Genomic DNA, 17,963 nt, shown 5'->3' on the forward strand with positions numbered 1-17,963 from the left:
AGTTGTTACACCATAATCATGCGCATACCTTAAGTATAAGAGAAATTACAACCATTTTGAGAAAAGTTAGAAACATTTTTGGTAGTACATATATGATTATATACTAAGCCCCCGCGTTGCAGTGGGAACATAAAACCGTGCTAAGTTGCACCAATGCTATACTACCGCAGACGACCACCAACACCGGAAAAGCTCGTAAACAAAATAAATAAAAATGGACAAAGTTACATTGGGCGAAACGTAGACGTAAAATCATTGAACCACACACACCTATTGCGGCGTGTTAATACGAAGAAATTATACCGAAACATAAAACATAGAAAAGAACAACTAAGTCGATATATGACCTGCAGGTTACGACGAACCTATCATATGAGAAAAATAGACGTAAAAATTGAACCACATATGCACATTACATCGTGTATTGACACAAATAAAATTTAAAAAAAAATAAATTAATGTGTATTACAAAAATAAATACATGATTTAAATAATTAATAAAACTAAAACAAAGAAATCATAAAATAACTAATAATAAAAATAAAAATAAAGATAATAATATAATATAATGTCCCACAGAACTACAACCAAAGTTTTTTGAAAAACTCATAAAACATAAGGTACAATACATTTATGCTCCCAACACTTGCTAGCTAATTGATAGTATGAAAATTTGTTTGACATGACATCGGTCAAACTAACTTTTCATTTTCTTCTTTTATTTTTTAACTTTTCATTTTCTTCTTTTATTTTTTAGTTATGTTCTTTGTTAGGGAGGTAAGATAAGAGGGTCTGCCGATCCTCTACTATGAAAATTATCTGAGTTAATTTTATAAACTTCAAGTAATTTTTTTGGAAAACAAGTGTTTAATCTTCTAATTGTCGTCCGCACTTTATTATTAACCCCGACCAACAAATTCTGCATCCATCATTGTTCTTTGTTATTTATAACTAGAAGGATGCTCACATTATGCAATAGATAATTATCTCATCTCACTTTTTTATATAGTTATTAATTATTCCTCTAAGTTGTCATATGATAAAAATAACAATAGATAACTCAGACTAAATGAATTGATTAAGATAGTATTTGATGACCTAGATTAAATTCATTACAAATAAAATCTAAATAAGAAACAAGATTGATTAAAGGATATTTATGTCAAATTTGTTCTTTTTTGAATGATTCAAACTCTTTGTGTTTATAAATTATTTTCAAGAAACCTAAAAAAAACTGTAGGCCAGATAAAACTTTTCTATTAATGAAAGCCTATGCTATATAGAAAATAACAGATTAATCTCTCATACATTCTACATCAATATGTTATCATTATTAAAGTGTTTTTGACTTTTTATCCTTTCCCATTCAAGTCAATTTAACCAGTTTTTAAGTGCACTACTACCTTATAATCTTTTTTTACATGATGGTTCCCACCTCAATTCCACTTCAATAAAAGACCTAAGAAGCACTAAGCATAAGATATTTATTTCAAGTGGAAGTTTGACTTTAAAAATATGCATTTGTCAACTTTATTGTAGAACTTTGCATACTAAGATGGTTGACTTTTCGCGTAGATGATAAAACAAACGGGTCAAATGGTTTGGTAACGAGTTAAAACGAGTTTAGCTTCAACGTTTAACTTTTAAGCCGTGTTAAAACAAGGTGGCGTGGCTTACATAAAAAAGTCAAGATTATTCTTTTTGGGCAGTGTAAGCAAGCTTACATATGGACCAAACAGCCTAGATTTTTCATAAGAATTGTTAGGTTGGTATACTTTTGTAGAGATTTTTTGGGGGATGCATTCTTTAAAGATGTGACCCTTTTGGTTTGTTCTCATTAATGGTACTTGATAGGAACCTTTAGAGACAGCCATGGACTTCCTTCAATTAAGGCATACCCACATGATACTAAAATCGATCAGCGTCTTTTCAGGAAATAAAAGTAGCTTTGACAGATATTTTCTATAACGAGTGGCTCGAATCAGATAGTCCGATACTCAACTTACATAAAAATACATTGTGAGGTGAACTTTACATGCCCATAAATGAAATGTAACATAAGTGCCAATGAGGTTTAATTAATTAATGTGTGCAAAAAAGGAAAAACAAGAAAGCAAAAGGTAACAGATAGAGACATGGCATTTTTGGTCCACATAACAACTCATTTTGTATCTAAATTGTGGTTTGAATTAGCCCAGAGCTTCAAATATCTCCATGTGGGTCCTACTAGGATGATCTGAATGACTGTTGTCTATTCATAAAAAAAAGAGCATTAATTTGTGGCCCATATGATCCATATCAACATATCTTAAAATAAAGAATGAGATTTGGGGGAAATTCTGGTGTCTTAGAAGGAAGAATAAGATTTGGGGGAATGTTGGACAAGTTCATCGTTATATCTATCATCCGTTTTATTGCGTTGTAGTGTACGTAACACTATTAAAAGTAAGATTTTGGGTAAAACTTATGTCATAGAAGTATGAATAAGATTTTAAGGAATGTTGGACAAGGTCATATAGTTGCATCTATTATCATCTCATTCTTGTTATTGGGTTGTACTGTAATAATATCTTAAAAAGAAAAAAAAAAAAAAAAGACTTAGGGAAGTTGTATCTTAGAAGGAAGAATAAAGATTTTAGAGAATGTTAAACAATGTCATAGTAATATCTATTATCATCTCATCCATATTATTGGGTTATACTATAACAATATCTTAAAAGAAAGAAAAAGATTTAGGAAAATACCATTATCTTAGAAGGAAGAAAGTTGTACCGTAACATCTTATATATATTAGAGGTTGTACTGTTACATGATGCAAACAAAGGATTACTTTCTAGTACTTAAACATTCTTGTGACATAGACCTAACAATCTAACATTATCCACATTAGGATTCAACAAATGCAAGTGAGCCTAGAGTTAGGCCTTGAATATACTCGTTTTCTTAGTCGAGTTAAAAGATTCATGGGCATGAGAAGACGTACAACTTGTTATGCATATACCGCAAACATTCTAACACAATTGATGCTAGACATAACAGAAAATCAAGAAAACTGAAAACTAAAGTATACATTTTATCTACAGTAAACCACAAGTGTAGTTGCAACAACACAAAGCATCCATTTTAAGAGCCTAACTAAAAAGTGACCCCTTTTATGCTGTTTCTTGAAAACAGATTGATCTAGAGAAAGCAGCCGGATTCGCTTGATGCGCAGGAGAAGACGTTGTAGTCTCATGATGTTTCTTCTTTTCGACACCCTTCTCCTGAAACGCCATAAAGTTTTCATTTCTGATTCCGAGTGTCGCCCATATAGAACTCTTTGCAGCTTCATCCGGATCATCGATTCTAAGCGTCTTGGGAATCAGAACTGAGTTCTGTGGTTTCTTGGACTTGTCATCACAATCATTAGATTGCATAACCGATTCGTCTCTTGACCGTTTTCCCAAGATTGAATCAGTTATCGTAGGTGTTGATGGAGGTAGGAATGGAATACAGTTCCAATATGTTGATGGGTAGATTGGCATTGGAGGGCAAATGGCTGGAATCGGAATTGGAACTGGAACCGGAATATAAGGCCAAGAAGAAGCCCCAGGAATAGAGTGAACTTTGGAATGGAATCCATTTTTATCTTGAATATTTTCGGGTACTGGATCAGAAGTTGTGACAGTTTCTTGGGAGATGGTTATGTAACGAGGTTGCGATGCAGAATTCTTGTTTTTTCGGCGGCCTGCTCCGACTGCCATGGTTCTCATGGCACCTCCGGCGGTCCAGTACCTTTGACAGCTCTTGCAAAAGTGACGCGGCTGGTTTACGTTGTAGTTGTTATAGTAACAGAATTTTGTGTCCATACTGGTGCAACGAGGACAGGGGAGAATCTTGTCCGGTTTTTTAAGGTTTTTCGTTTGCGGGTTTGTAGATTCTTTTTTTGTTTCTTCATCGATAGATGGAGTTTTCGGGTTGTCGGATTCTACTTTAGTCTCACCACAATTTGTTTTTTGTTCATCCTGGAAAAATCAAATTATCAGTTTCTAATGCAAGAAGAGCAAGACAACGCATTTTGACCTTCTAGAGTCAAAAAGATTAGTTTTTAGCAATGTTTTCAGTACCGGACTGGGTACAGTGTCCAATGGCGGTCTAGTTGAACACTTTTGACCCGTCTCTAAATTGGCCGGCTCGTTACAACAAATCGACTTTCTAGAGACAAAGAGATTAGTTATGTTATCATGACAAGACCGGACTGGTCGGACCGGGAACCGTGTACACCAACGGTCCGGTTGAACGCTTTTGAGTTGTTTCCAAATTGGCCGGCCTGTTACCGTGGTTTGACTTTTTAGAGTTAAATATATTAGTTTTTAACAATGTTTTCAGGACCAGACCAGACCAGTCGGACCGGGAACCATGTACACCGACCCTCCGGTTGAACACTTGTGAGCCACTTTCAAATTGGCCGGCCGGCCGGTTAGGTTAAGGCGGTTGAGATTTATCTGAAAACCTAAGTTTAGAACATTGAATTTCTAATCTTGAACCACTGAAACATCAATAAAATGGAAAACTAAAACTGACCCACTAATTCTTTAATGATTACATCAATTGGGTTACTTTTAAATTTGCAAATTATGGAAAGCTAACACATACTTATGGTGTGTACAGTGTGTGTTCATGTCCTATCTGTACATAGATAACTGTGTACCTTATCTGCACCTGCTCTGTTTACTTTCTCATCTTCAGAATAAGCGTTTCCGACGGTGTTATCAGAGCCACTTTCTTTATCTCCACCGCTACCGGTAGGCTCTGACTCCTCTACCGCGGCGGTGGAGTTGACCGGAAGACTAACACTCTTACTGATTCCTGGAAGCACAATCTTCTTCCCAAACAACTTGATACCAGGATCCTCCATAGCTTCTGTTTTTCGATGGCTGGTGGCGGAAACTGGTGGTTAGAGTAATGTATGGTGGTTGGCTGGCTGGCCTGCCTTTGTTGTCAAATTGCAGAAGTGTTGCAAAGAATGGATACTTCCATACCAAAGTATCAATCCATAATTATATATATATAATATTTGTTGAAGTAAGAAAGAGGACGGATGTCTGGTTGAGTTACATAATGTTAACCTTTTTGTCCAAACAAGTTTAAAACTTTATATTAATTTTTATAACAAAAATAATTTTAAACAAAGAACTACGAGAAATATATAAATATTTATACTATTCCTTCAGCTTATGTATACGACGGTTACATAATCATTTATCCTATATATATACACACATACAAACTATTTACAATTATATTATATTATTTTCACGTTTCTTTAATTAAAATTGGTTATGTATCAAACGTGTGGCGTTATTGTGGTTTTATCGTTTTTAGGTATTCACAATGCTCGTCATTAGAAAATATTTTTAAAAATATTGTAACTCCCATCTATTTAGGTATATACCAATTTAGTTTGTGACACCCCATTAATAGATGTTGCACCTATTATTAAGTATTAAACAAAGTATATCATAAATCAACATTTTGAAGTTAAAATAATTTAGTTGACGACCAAAGAAATAGACCAATAAGATTGATATTAATTTGTTTAGAACTTATTGTGAATTTGTATTTGTTTAGAAGTTATTGTGAATTTGATAATACATATATATATATAGAGAGAGAGAAAAAGTATATCATACAAGAGGTCTTAACGTACGATATGTATACGATGGCAAACCGTACGTTATGTTAAAAAAAATCGCATGTACTGTATATAGAGAAAATCGCATGTTAAAAAAATATATAAATCGCATGTTTGTATAAAAAACCATTTTCGCGTGTTATAAAAAATAACCCAAATCGCATGATGTTCAAAAATACCAAAATCGCATGTTGATAATACTTTGCGTACGCGTCGTACGTTAAGGCATTTTGTACGTTAATCGGCATAGTGGAGAGTTAAAATGAGAAAAAAATTTTGTAAGAAGAAAAAAGAATAAAATTTCAACCAATAAGAATGCTTTATTTTAATTCATTTAATATAAGTATTTAATGTTACTATAAGGGTACATTGGTAAATCTACATATGTCATTAATTTGTAGTATCACCCTTTAATAGCTAACTACATTAAATTTTTCGTAACTTATCTTCAAAATATATATTTTTTCAAAAAAATTAAAATAAAATAACTTAAAGTGTAGGATAAACTACAAGTTGTGTATGATAAATTTCAACGTATATGATGAATTTCGAAATACATAAGATAACTTTTGATGTGTGTAGGCAAAAAAAGTTAGTGTGGATGATACTAGTCTTTATGACTAATTAATTAGTTAAAAATTATAATAAATGAGATAAGTGAACAAACTACTTAATGTTTTACAACATTACCCTTTGTTCTTTTTCTTCTCAATTGAATTTTTCTTCTCAATTGAAGGTTCATTTGAGAAGAAAATTAAATTAAGAAAAAGAACAAAGGGTACAAATGTAAAACATTAAATAGTTTTTCACTCAACTCATTAATTATTATCCTTAACTAATTAATTAGTCATAAACACAATCATCCTCCACGCTTAGATTTTTTGCTTACACACATCAAAATTTATCCTACACGTTTTGAAATTTATCCTACACATATTGAAATTTATCCTACACGGCTCGTAATTTACTACACACCTCGTAATTTATGCTACACTTTAAATTATATATTTTTTTCTTTTCTTTTTTTTTTTTTGAAAAAATATGTTTTTTTTTAAATAAGTTACAAATTTAATGAAGTTAGCTATTAAAAAGGAAGACTAACAATTAATGATCCATCTAATTTTACCAAAATACCCTTACACTAATATTAAATACAAAAATTAAATGAAGTAAAATAAAACATTCTTATTGGTTGAAATTTCTTCTTTTTTATTCTTACAAAAAATTTCTTCTCATTTGAACTCTCCACTATATATATATATATATATATATAGAGAGAGAGAGAGAGAGGGGAAGGTTAACGTACATTACGGCTTAACGTGCATCACGTACGACAGGTAATTACGCACGTTCATTTTAAAATCACGCACGTTATAACTCAAAAATCCAAAATCACGTATATTGAAACACAATAATCACGCATATTGAAAACATTAATCACGCATGTTATAGAACAAATCACGCACGTTGTTGTACGTGAAGTACGTTAAGCCGTACTGTACGATATACTTTTTCTATATATATATATATATATATATATATATATAGGTAAAGGATCCTGTACAAAGTCTTACTTTTGTAAGAAGTGTGAGAAATAATTTGGTGATGACAAGTGTCCTCTATCTTAATTAATTCAAAAGGGTATATTAGTAATTTACCTTTCTTATCAATTAATTGAGTTTCAAGATAACTGAAAAAAAAAAAAAACTGTCGTCCTATTTTTTTGCAAGATCCAATTCGATTTTCCCCTACGTATCATTTCTTCATCATCTTAATCGCAACATCTTTTAATCGTATATTGTTCATATCTTCTTTTCATCATCTTTAAATTGCAATACAATGTTTTTTGGATTCCAGATAAAACACCATGACTTGAATCATAGTCAATGTCTCCAGAATGTATCCAGATGTTTTAAAACACCACGTCATGAACAATGTCTACAGAGAAAACACCATGACTTGAATCATAATCATGGTGTTTTAAATTCTGGGAATGTTTTGTATTGATTCTCCAGATGTTAATACACCATGGATGTAATCACAATACAATGTTTTTTGGATTCCAGATAAAACACCATGACTTGAATCATAGTCATGGTGTTTTAAAATCTGGGAATGTTTTGTATTGATAAAACACCATGACTTGAATCATAGATGTTTAAAACACCACACAATGAACAATGTCTCCAGATAAAACACCATGACTTGAATCATAGTCATGGTGTTTTAAAATCTGGGAATGTTTTGTATTGATAAAACACCATGCCTTGAATCATAGATGTTTAAAACACCACGCCATGAACAATGTTTCCAGATAAAACACCATGACTTGAATCATAGATGTTTAAAACACCACGCCATGAACAATGTCTCTAGATAAAACACCATGACTTGAATCATAGTCATGGTGTTTACGATTTTTATACAATGTCTCCAGATAAAACACCATGACTTGAATCATAGATGTTTAAAACACCATGCCATGAACAATGTCTCCAGATAAAACACCATGACTTGAATCATAGTCAATTTATCCAGTTGTTTTAAAACACCATGCCATGAATCTGATTACAGTTCTCGTTATGATAATGTATGACGAATATGCAACCAAAGACCTCCTACAATTAAGGTGAATCATTAATTTCGATATTTAAGGAAAAGGAGTAAATGTAGGAGTTTTTTGGTCGTGTATGATATGGTTACCATATTTCAAACATTGAAAAAGACACTATTGCCCTTCAATTTTACATAAGGTCCCTCTAATTAAAACACAATTTACATTTTTATACCCTATTGATCTCAACCATTAGATCAAATATCCAATGGTTTAAAACACTTCTTACCCTTCTTACATTTTAGACATTTTTTACCATATCCCTACCCTATATATATATATATATATATATATATATATATATATATATATATATATAGGGTTGGGCTATATATAAAACCCTATCTATATAAAAAACCCTAGAAAACCCAACCCCCCGACATTTTTTTTTTGAAAACATGTATATTACATGTGTTATTTTTTTCAAAAAAAAATGTCGGGAGGTTGGGTAAAAATGGGTGGAGATTTGGGTTTCCAGAGTTTTCTACCTAAATGAGGGTTTTCTGTCTAGCATTGTCCTATATATACATATATATATATATATATATATATATATATATATATATATATATATATATATATATATATATATATATATATATCAGATGTATAAAACTACACTAATTATATAATAATCAAATACCAAATTTACCCCTTGAAGTGAATATAGTTAGTTCTAAAGATATGCATCTAATGTATTGAAGGGATCACGGGTACAATTTTGAAATCTAACATTTATTCAAGGGACAAACAAGAATAGATATTTTAGCACGATAAAGCATTAAGTTTCCAAAAACGAAAATGAAAAAATGTATCCCTAACCTCCTAATTGTAAGTTAAAAGTTTGCCAAAAAAGAAAATGAAAAAAATGTATCCCTAACCTCCTAATTGTAAGTGAAAGGGTGGTGTATGGGTGATTTGTACATCATATTTTAGAGACACATCAAATTTGAAGATCTTTTATTAGTGTGTAAACAAGCGTAGAGGTTCAAGAATTACTCGTGATCGGCTTAGTTAAAAGCTTGAACGAGCTGAGCCTTAACGAGCTCGAGCCTGAAATACAAAGCTCGTTTAGGCTCCGAGCCCAAACAAAATTTTAGTTTTTTTATATATTAATATAATAATAATGTTGATAACATTGGCGAGTCAAGTTTTGACTCGTTTAAGCGATACTGAAGCGGACTCGAGCTGAGCTTTTAGCTCGTTTGAGGTTATTCTCAAAATAGCTCGAGTCGAGCTCGAGCTTTGGGTTTTACTCGCGACTTGAGCTCGAGCTCGAGCACAAATAAGTACGCTCGAACCGAGCCGAGTTTGAGCCCAGTTGAGCTCGTTTACACCCCTAAATTGTGCCCTCGTTTATTATTTTTCTTCAGGGTAAAATAGTACAAAAAAAAGTAACTAACTATGATAAAAGAAATAGGGTCTGTCTGGTACGGGTAATGCAATGGACGAGGTAATGGAATTGACAAAAGAATGAAATTAATCATTACCATTCCATAGTCTTGTTTTGTTACCATGTGGGAATGGAATGAATCATTACCTTGTGTTGCTTGGTAGGTAGGAAAAAATGAAGGAATAAAATCGGCGAGCGGTGGTGGTGGTGGTGGTGTGTGGCAGCAGCGGTGGGTGTGGGCGGCGGTGGAGGGTGGTAGCACCGACAACGATGGATGGTGGCGGCGATGGGTGGCGGTAGTCGGTGGTGGTGACAGGTGACGGCGGTGGTGGCGATGGCCGATGACGACAGTGATTGGTGGTGGCGGTGGCGTTTGTCAGCGGTTACACCAGTGGTGGAGGGTGGTGGTGGTGGAAGCGGTCACTGCAGAGGGTGGCAACGGCGGTGGTGGTCGACAACGGAGTGTGGCGGTGGTGGCGGGTGGTGACAGTGGTGGGTGGTGGGTGGTGGGCGATGGTGGTAATGAAGGGTAAGAGGAGGAATGGAATGAAAAACATACAATGGTTGTGGGTGGAATGAATTTGAGAGAATGTAATGCCTTATATAATGAGTAATTCCATTACCTTAACAAACCAAACATATTCTTTTTCATTCCCTCGTACTAGACCATTTTATTCCGCCTCTCATTTCTACATACCAAACACCGTTGTAGTGTATAAATCACCTCCTAAAAACTATAGCCATGGACAACATGGTCATCAAATCTATTACATTAGGCTATAGGGTGTGGTCATGACCCTCATGGTAACCATGACCCTCCATATAAGCGTCATGTCACTCACTTCTAATCACATATTCAAACACCATAAGGGTGTGGTCATGACACAACCACTATTCTTTTTTCTAATTTATTTTTGTGAAAAGGAAAAGAAAAAGGAAAAGGAAAGAAGACTCAAGGTTACCATGGTTTAACCATACAAACCAGACAAAGGTGCGATGTAACAATCCATTAATGGTCCTACGTGGTGATTGATGACTCAACCTATGCCTCCCTCACCCTTCAGCATAAAAGAAAAAAAGGAGAATAAAAGATAAGGTAATTATTGCATTTTGAGAATAGAAGTGATTTTAGTTATAAATGCTTATTTTGCTGGCTAACAAATATTTTTTAACAACAAAGTGTCCGGTTGATGTGTAGTTCAATCGTGAAATGTTACTAATTATTAATGAATATGAAAACAGTAATTAACTCTATTACATAACTTATACAAAAAACGACTAGATATATATTACATACCTTATACAAAAACGCCGCAATGTTTGATAACATCATACACGTAAGGACATGTACAATATAGTTTAATACTTGTGTGGAGAGGGTGGAATAGATTGTGTGACATGTGCAAGTTGTTTAGTACACTAATTAGTTCTATGTGTGTTTGGCTAAGTATGCCATCACACATTTGAATAAGACTCTTGAATTGGAGTTTATAATGGATGGGTTTGTGGGATACATAACTATGGGGTGTTTAGGATTCCTTATAAAACAACTTATTGACTTATAACTTTTTGGAAAATGAGTTTTTTAGAAAATGATGTTTTGGTAATGGGTTTAAAAGGAGGTTTTAAGGCTTTGAAAAGTAGAAACGGAAAAGTTACGAGAGAGTGAATTTTTGAAAAAGGAGATAACGAAGTGGAAAATGAGATAAGGAATGTTTTATAAGCAATCCCAAACACCCCTATGTGTGAGGAAGCACATAGATATGTCCACTCTCTAGCAATATATGAAAAAATAAGATATTTGAAAAAAAAAACACGTCGCATAACTTTGTGTAATGTTTTACATAAATGTGTCCTATGTCAAATTGGGTTTCAGGTATATCACTATAGCGTTACGAACTTACGATGATGTGCAATTTTTGCTTTGGTCTGTATCTATTTACGAGCGGAAATACGAGGCTCCAGGCCACCATATGCATACGCGAGGATAGAGGCGCTCCATCTATGTTGTTCAACTTCAACATAAGTGTAACACCCCAATCGCGTAATACAACAATACGCGGCGGAAATATCGGGGAGTCACGTTACAAATTGCTCACAACTACTGGTACTAAATTGTTTCAATATTGTTAACATCGTTTTACAAACAAAGAATATATGTAAAATTGTCTTTTGATTAAAGAAGTCTAAGGCCCGGATGCAGTCCTATGCGTTGTATGCTTGAACAGTTGAAATCCCGAAACATATGTGAAAAATTGTCAGCATAAAAATGCCGGCGAGTACATAGGTTTTGTTAGTCAAATAAATGGCAAAAAGTTTGGTATTGCAATACTTTGACAACTACGAGAGCTGTCAATTGAAAATAAATCTTGAAACCAAAGAATGGCAAAAGTTTAGTATTGCAATACATAATCTTGATTGTGAAAACTCGTGGCAAATAGTTTTGTATATGGCAATATGATTATTACTAAGTAATTTTTATGCCATTTGAAATTGTACATCGTAATCTCGTTGAAATCATCGTAAAACTCGTTAATGTGTTATTAGAAATCCAATCAAGGATTAGTAATAACTGTTTTGAAATCAATCAAAACTTGTGTGAGCATTATATAAATCAAGTCAATGATTTATAATAATAACACTTCAATCATCCTTCTAAGAATCTAACATATAAAGATATGGAAGATTCTACAAGGATTTGGATAATCGAACATTGAATCAATCGTACATAAAATCCTAAAGTGATTCGGATAACGTCACAAGAGTAATAAAATAAGAACACTTATAGATAGAAAGTACCAGTGACGTATCCACCATGTTCTTATTTTATTATACCCGTTTCGTTATCTAAATCACAACTACCACATAAACACATAAATCTCAACTTGTCACCAACTTGTAAACACGCATTAAAGTACACGATGAATCCATACAAGGACTCCAATATTAGTACATTAACATCCTATAAGAATCATTCTATGAAGATAGATAGATGCTATAAGGATTTGGTTTCTGTCATATCGTCTAGTCAAATACGCATTAAAGTACACAATGAATCCAAGCAAGGACTCCAATATTAGCACTTTAAACATCCTACACGAATCAATCTATGAAGATAAATTAATGCTAAAAGGATTTGGTTTCAGTCACACTAAATCATTGCATCACAACATTCTAAATCCTAATGGTGATTCGCGATAACGCCACGAAGGGTAATACAATAAGTACACTTATATATAGGAAGTACCAGCGGCGTATCCACCATGTGCTTATTGTATTACTCTAGTTCCGTTATCTAAATCACCAACAATCAACACATACATCATAACCATCGTCTCGTAAAGTACTTCTTAAAAATCTCACTATGAAAATAGGAAGACCTAAGACTGTACTTCAAATATCCTATAAGATCTAACTATGAAGATAGATAGTTCTTTAAGGAATTGGATAAACATCATGTTTGCATAATCGGAATAATACACATAAAAGCACTTAGTAAGCACATATATGCCATACATTTGGAAAACAAATCGGTTACACATATGAATCACCCCAAAACATTTGAAAACAGTAAAAGAGGGGACTATGTACTCACTTGGGATTGCGTATAGATCTTGTTCAAATGGTATAACAAAGCTTAAAGGACCAAGAGTTCAACTGTTGAAGCGGTTCCTAGTGTATCGGATACTATGTTAGCGTAACGAGACATAAATCGAGGAATCGGATAAAATGAGGTATTGTAAACCAAATGAGTGTTGGAACTCATATGATATGGTTTAACAAAGCCTACATTCTGAATTTAAACCTATCCTAAGTGCTTACGACCCGTTATGACCCGTTTAAGTAGTCTATGCTACTTTAAGGCGTCATTTGCGCAAAAGCGCCTTTGAGACACCTAACTAGTCCTATGACAAGTATTATATGCCTTAACATGTTTAATTATGTTGCATAATCATTTTAGGTGTCAAAACATGTGTTACATATGCTTAAAATGAAATTATACGCAAAAAGGGCATTTTTTCCTTTTCCTAAGGCATATAAACTACTTATCATACAACTAACTAAACGAAGTGACCATAAGCTATAACCTCTGAAGGTTATTCCCTATACAACTATGGTCACCTAATGTTTTTGGTGGATCCTAATGATCGACCAAACGGGTCGGGTTCGAAAGTCTAAGCGGTTGTCAAGACCGCTTGACTTACGACCCTAAACAAGCGCTATTCTAAAAGTGACGAGTTAAACATGTTAAAACATGTTTGACTAAGTTAGAAAACTGATTTGATATCAAAACAAAGTGTTTTGATACCTGAAAATAGTTTCGTCACAAAATGCACAAAATCATGCATTTTGACTGAAACATTGACTCGTCACTTCGACTAATCGACGTGGTAATCAGTAGGTATAGTCACAAGGGACTATAACCATTGTGATCACACTCACGTTGCAAAGTTCAAACGAACTTTGTCTTGACCAATTCATGGTCAAAGCAGAAAGTCAAACACTGTTTGACTTTCTTGCTTGAAATAAATAACCAAGCATGAAAGAAACTTACAAGAGGTCCAAGCTTGGAAAAAGAACAAAGAAAACTGAAGTAGGAGGCCTTCAACAAGTTGTGAGAGCCTCTCAAGAGCAGGTGAAGAAGAAATTGGAATGAGCAAGTGGAAGTTGTTGAAAAGCTTGGGTATGGACCTTTAAGATCTTTACATGTGGTTTTTAGTGAATCAAAGCATGATCCGAGCCCTACACATGTTACACACTGATTTGGGGGCTTGGGGAACACTTAAACAAACCCAAGGTATTGAGAAACCAAGGTTAAAAAACCATGGCAGCAGTTGTTTGTGAAGATTCAAAGAATCTGCCCAGCTAGGGCTGTCGCGCCCCGCGTGAGAGTAATCCTTGGCTTACGCGCCCCGCGACAGATGTTTCAGATTTGTCAAAATGGTCCTTGCATGCAATAAACTTGGTTTTTGATGTATTTAACCCCCGTTAACCCCATTTCAAGGCTCTACAATGATGTTAAAGCATAGGGAACATGAAATATGCTTGAAAACATCTCGGATGTCGGTTCGTTTGGTCGTACGGTCACGTTATTCGGTTAATTACGACGAAACTCGAACGGACGTGAAAATGGATCCAAATTACGCGACGAATGGTATTTTTGCATTCCAATCACTAAAATAAAGTATTTTAATGATTACAAAAAATTTTGGATGTCCGGATATGTTTAGAATGCAAGATATGTGCGTAAATGCAAACTTATGCACTTTTTTACGCTTTTAGTCCCTATTGATCAATAAGCGCATTTTCGCGTACCGAACCCCTTGTTAGGATCGGAGGCTGTCATGATTATTGTAACAACTCTCACCAAAACTATTATTTCTTATTATATTTTGTCCAATAGGAAACCCTAATTAAGACCCCCAAGTGATACTGCATGACCCCTAAAATTTTCAGAACAATCGGAATCAGGATCAGGGCCCCTAAAACTCAGGGGGGGTATTTCCTAGTTAGTATTATCCAAACTGTTTTCGATAGAAATTGAATTTTAACAAACCGTCGACTCACCCAAGCTACTGAGACGCGTGGCTACCCCATATTAAAAGTGACCTCTCGCGCCACGCGAGAGCCTCTCCTGACACGCGAGCGCGCCGTTTTTCCAGTATAAATAGAGGAGTTTGGCACTTGATTTCCTGCGTTGGTTCGATGGTAAAATTCAATTCGTACACCCAGATATCGTCGAAATACTACAAAAACCCACATAATCTCGAAATTCTGCCGCGATAACAGGGTAATAACTCGATCGCTATTATGATTCAACGTCCGATCGATTGTAACTACCCAACGATTGTTTAAGTGCCGCTCAAATTGAGTTTATACTTTGTTATTCATCGTGATTTCGACTTGAATGTTTGAGTGCTGTTCGAATTCGGACTATACTCTGTCATTCGTTGTGAATCCGCTGAATTGTTAAGTATTGCACTATGTTAATCGTTGTGAGGGTTTAATCTCGTGAATTGACGTAACTGCTGTGTTAGTTATTTACCTAGTTTCGTATGCATTATCGCTTAAATTAGGTATTAGTCTTACCAGTAGACTAATCTTTACCCCCATACACTTACAATCAAAGTAGATGCTAATTCTCAGAAAGATCTGAATCATGAAGCTTGTTAATTCAAATACTGCATGCTTATAATGTGAGTCATTCTCTTTTTATCAAATGTTTTACAATACTCCAAATTATTTTCCAAAGTTATAATTACAGGGATTAAGTCTTTGTAATCACCAAATTACAGCCGGTATGTGGGGTATTGTGCACATTACTACTGTTTGTATCATTTTAGGTGAGCGAGCCTAAATCATGATATACACTATTAGGTAGTCGGACCGAAATAGTGATTAACGTCACTTGTGGGTGAACGGACCCAACAGTGATATGACCACAGTCACAGATCCGGTCGAGTGACAAATACTGTGGGTAGTTGGTTGATATGGAAACATTGTAATCGCTCTTAATACTGTGAATTATAACAAATCTGTTTTGTATAAAACCTGAATGAACTCACTCAGTATTTCCCGCTGACAAAACCTTTTTAAAATGCGTTTCAGGTAATTACAGTAGAATGGAGTAAGGATTGGATCCGGCACTGAAGGACTTCAAGAAGTGGCTTATTTTACTATAAATCAAATTTAAGAACTATTGTTTTTATTAAAAGCTACCTTTGTAAAATATGAAATTATTCCATCTATTTAATAAATAAAATCCGGTGTTTTTAAACTCTGATATTTTTCCTAACTCACGGTCCTGATAAAATTTCCGCTGCAATATTTTTCAAAATAATCACCGGTACCACTGGGCTGCTCACGGCTCCCGATTCCGTCCAGGGTGGGTCGGGGGGTCGTGACAATTATGCTTATTTGTAAGAATTTGACAAGTCAATGGATATAAAACAATGTAAAGTGCAGCGGAAATGAATACAAACTTTATAAACATAATCAAAGAAGAGAATAGTTTGATAAACACATGCTTTCTCATTAAGTTGAATGATTACAATGAAAATCAAAAGATTACAAGCATGCTTACAATACTAAGCTCCCCCTCAGCCTGATACCCCAAGGTTGGTTGTACAAGATGAAAGGATTGAATTGAGGAGAAGAACTCACTCAAAACGATCAAGTGTAATAGTACAGAGTACTGTTACATTTATAGACAATCCAATCCTCTGAAGCATCTCAGCTGACGTCACCATGAAAGTGACATCTAACAACCTAACAAACTCTATCTACTGATCTATACAACAACTCACAACTGATATTGCATTACATTACATAGAACAAACATAAAACTGCTGCTGCATCATTCTACTGCTGTGAACCCAGCAGTACTTGTCATGATCAGCAGTGCTTGACTCAAGGCAGCAGATTGAACAGCAGGGCTTTTAGTCTTCATCAGTCATTGTGTTGATCAGCAGTTGTAGGTCAGCGGATGTTGATAGAGGCAGTACTTTGGAGCATATCAGATGTTTGAGCCACATTCATTGGGAGAGCAAAGTGTAGGCTGCTGCTTATTATTAGTCCACTGATGTGATCCGGTTTTGGCTTTACATTATCTGTTCCTCTGGTAGGGTTCAATCCCAACAATCTCCCCCTGGAACAGATAATGCCAAAACCCTTTATTATTCAGGACCTTTATTTCTCACCAAAAGTTCCTTAGCTTGACTTTTAAATTCAGCTTCAAATTCCTTGGAACTTAGATCATCTTCATCCCTACACAGTGTAAGTTCAAGGAGATCCTGCAAATCTTCAACACTAAGGCCTAGTGCTTCTTTCCTTGATATGTACTTCACTTCACCATTGGTTCTGACCAGAGTCAGTACGTGGGTCTTTTGATCAGACATCCACTTTAGTATTTTTAAACCAAATGGGTTTCTTGGGAGAGATTTATTCTTTGATGAGTTTGGAGATGATGGCGTTGTGAACACTTGCAGACTTTCAGACATTCTTTTGAAGGCCATTTCAATGACATTGTTAGCTGCAGCTATGTCTTCTGCAGTCTCCTTTTCGATCAGCTCTTGCCTTTCAATGTCAGTCATGCCTGTTGTAGTGTTTGGTGATGCAGGCTTGATTAATACCTTCTTAAAAAGGTTCTGAAGCTTTGTTGAGTTCTCTTCTTTTAATCCCATTTTCATGATGGCATCATTGAAGTACTCAGCTTCCTTTTCCTTGACCTCTTCTTCAGACAGTTGTTTTCCTTTTTCTTGGTTTGACACAAGAGTAGGATT

At 34.7% G+C, this 17,963-nt stretch overlaps 1 protein-coding gene across 1 annotated transcript; it reads right to left on the reverse strand.

Moving 5' to 3' along the window:
• Positions 1–2,918: 2,918 nt before the first annotated feature.
• On the reverse strand, positions 2,919–5,113 carry LOC110941791 (cyclic dof factor 1). Its single transcript, XM_022183457.2, has 2 exons — positions 4,691–5,113; positions 2,919–4,004 (listed from the first exon to the last, which is right to left on the reverse strand). The coding sequence occupies exons 1-2, from the start codon at positions 4,895–4,897 to the stop codon at positions 3,153–3,155; spliced, it is 1,059 nt and encodes a 352-aa protein (XP_022039149.1). The 5' UTR covers positions 4,898–5,113; the 3' UTR covers positions 2,919–3,152.
• Between the last annotated feature and the right edge of the window lie 12,850 nt (positions 5,114–17,963).

Source organism: Helianthus annuus, unplaced genomic scaffold (assembly GCF_002127325.2).
Source record: "Helianthus annuus cultivar XRQ/B unplaced genomic scaffold, HanXRQr2.0-SUNRISE HanXRQChr00c048, whole genome shotgun sequence".
NCBI lineage: Eukaryota > Viridiplantae > Streptophyta > Magnoliopsida > Asterales > Asteraceae > Helianthus > Helianthus annuus.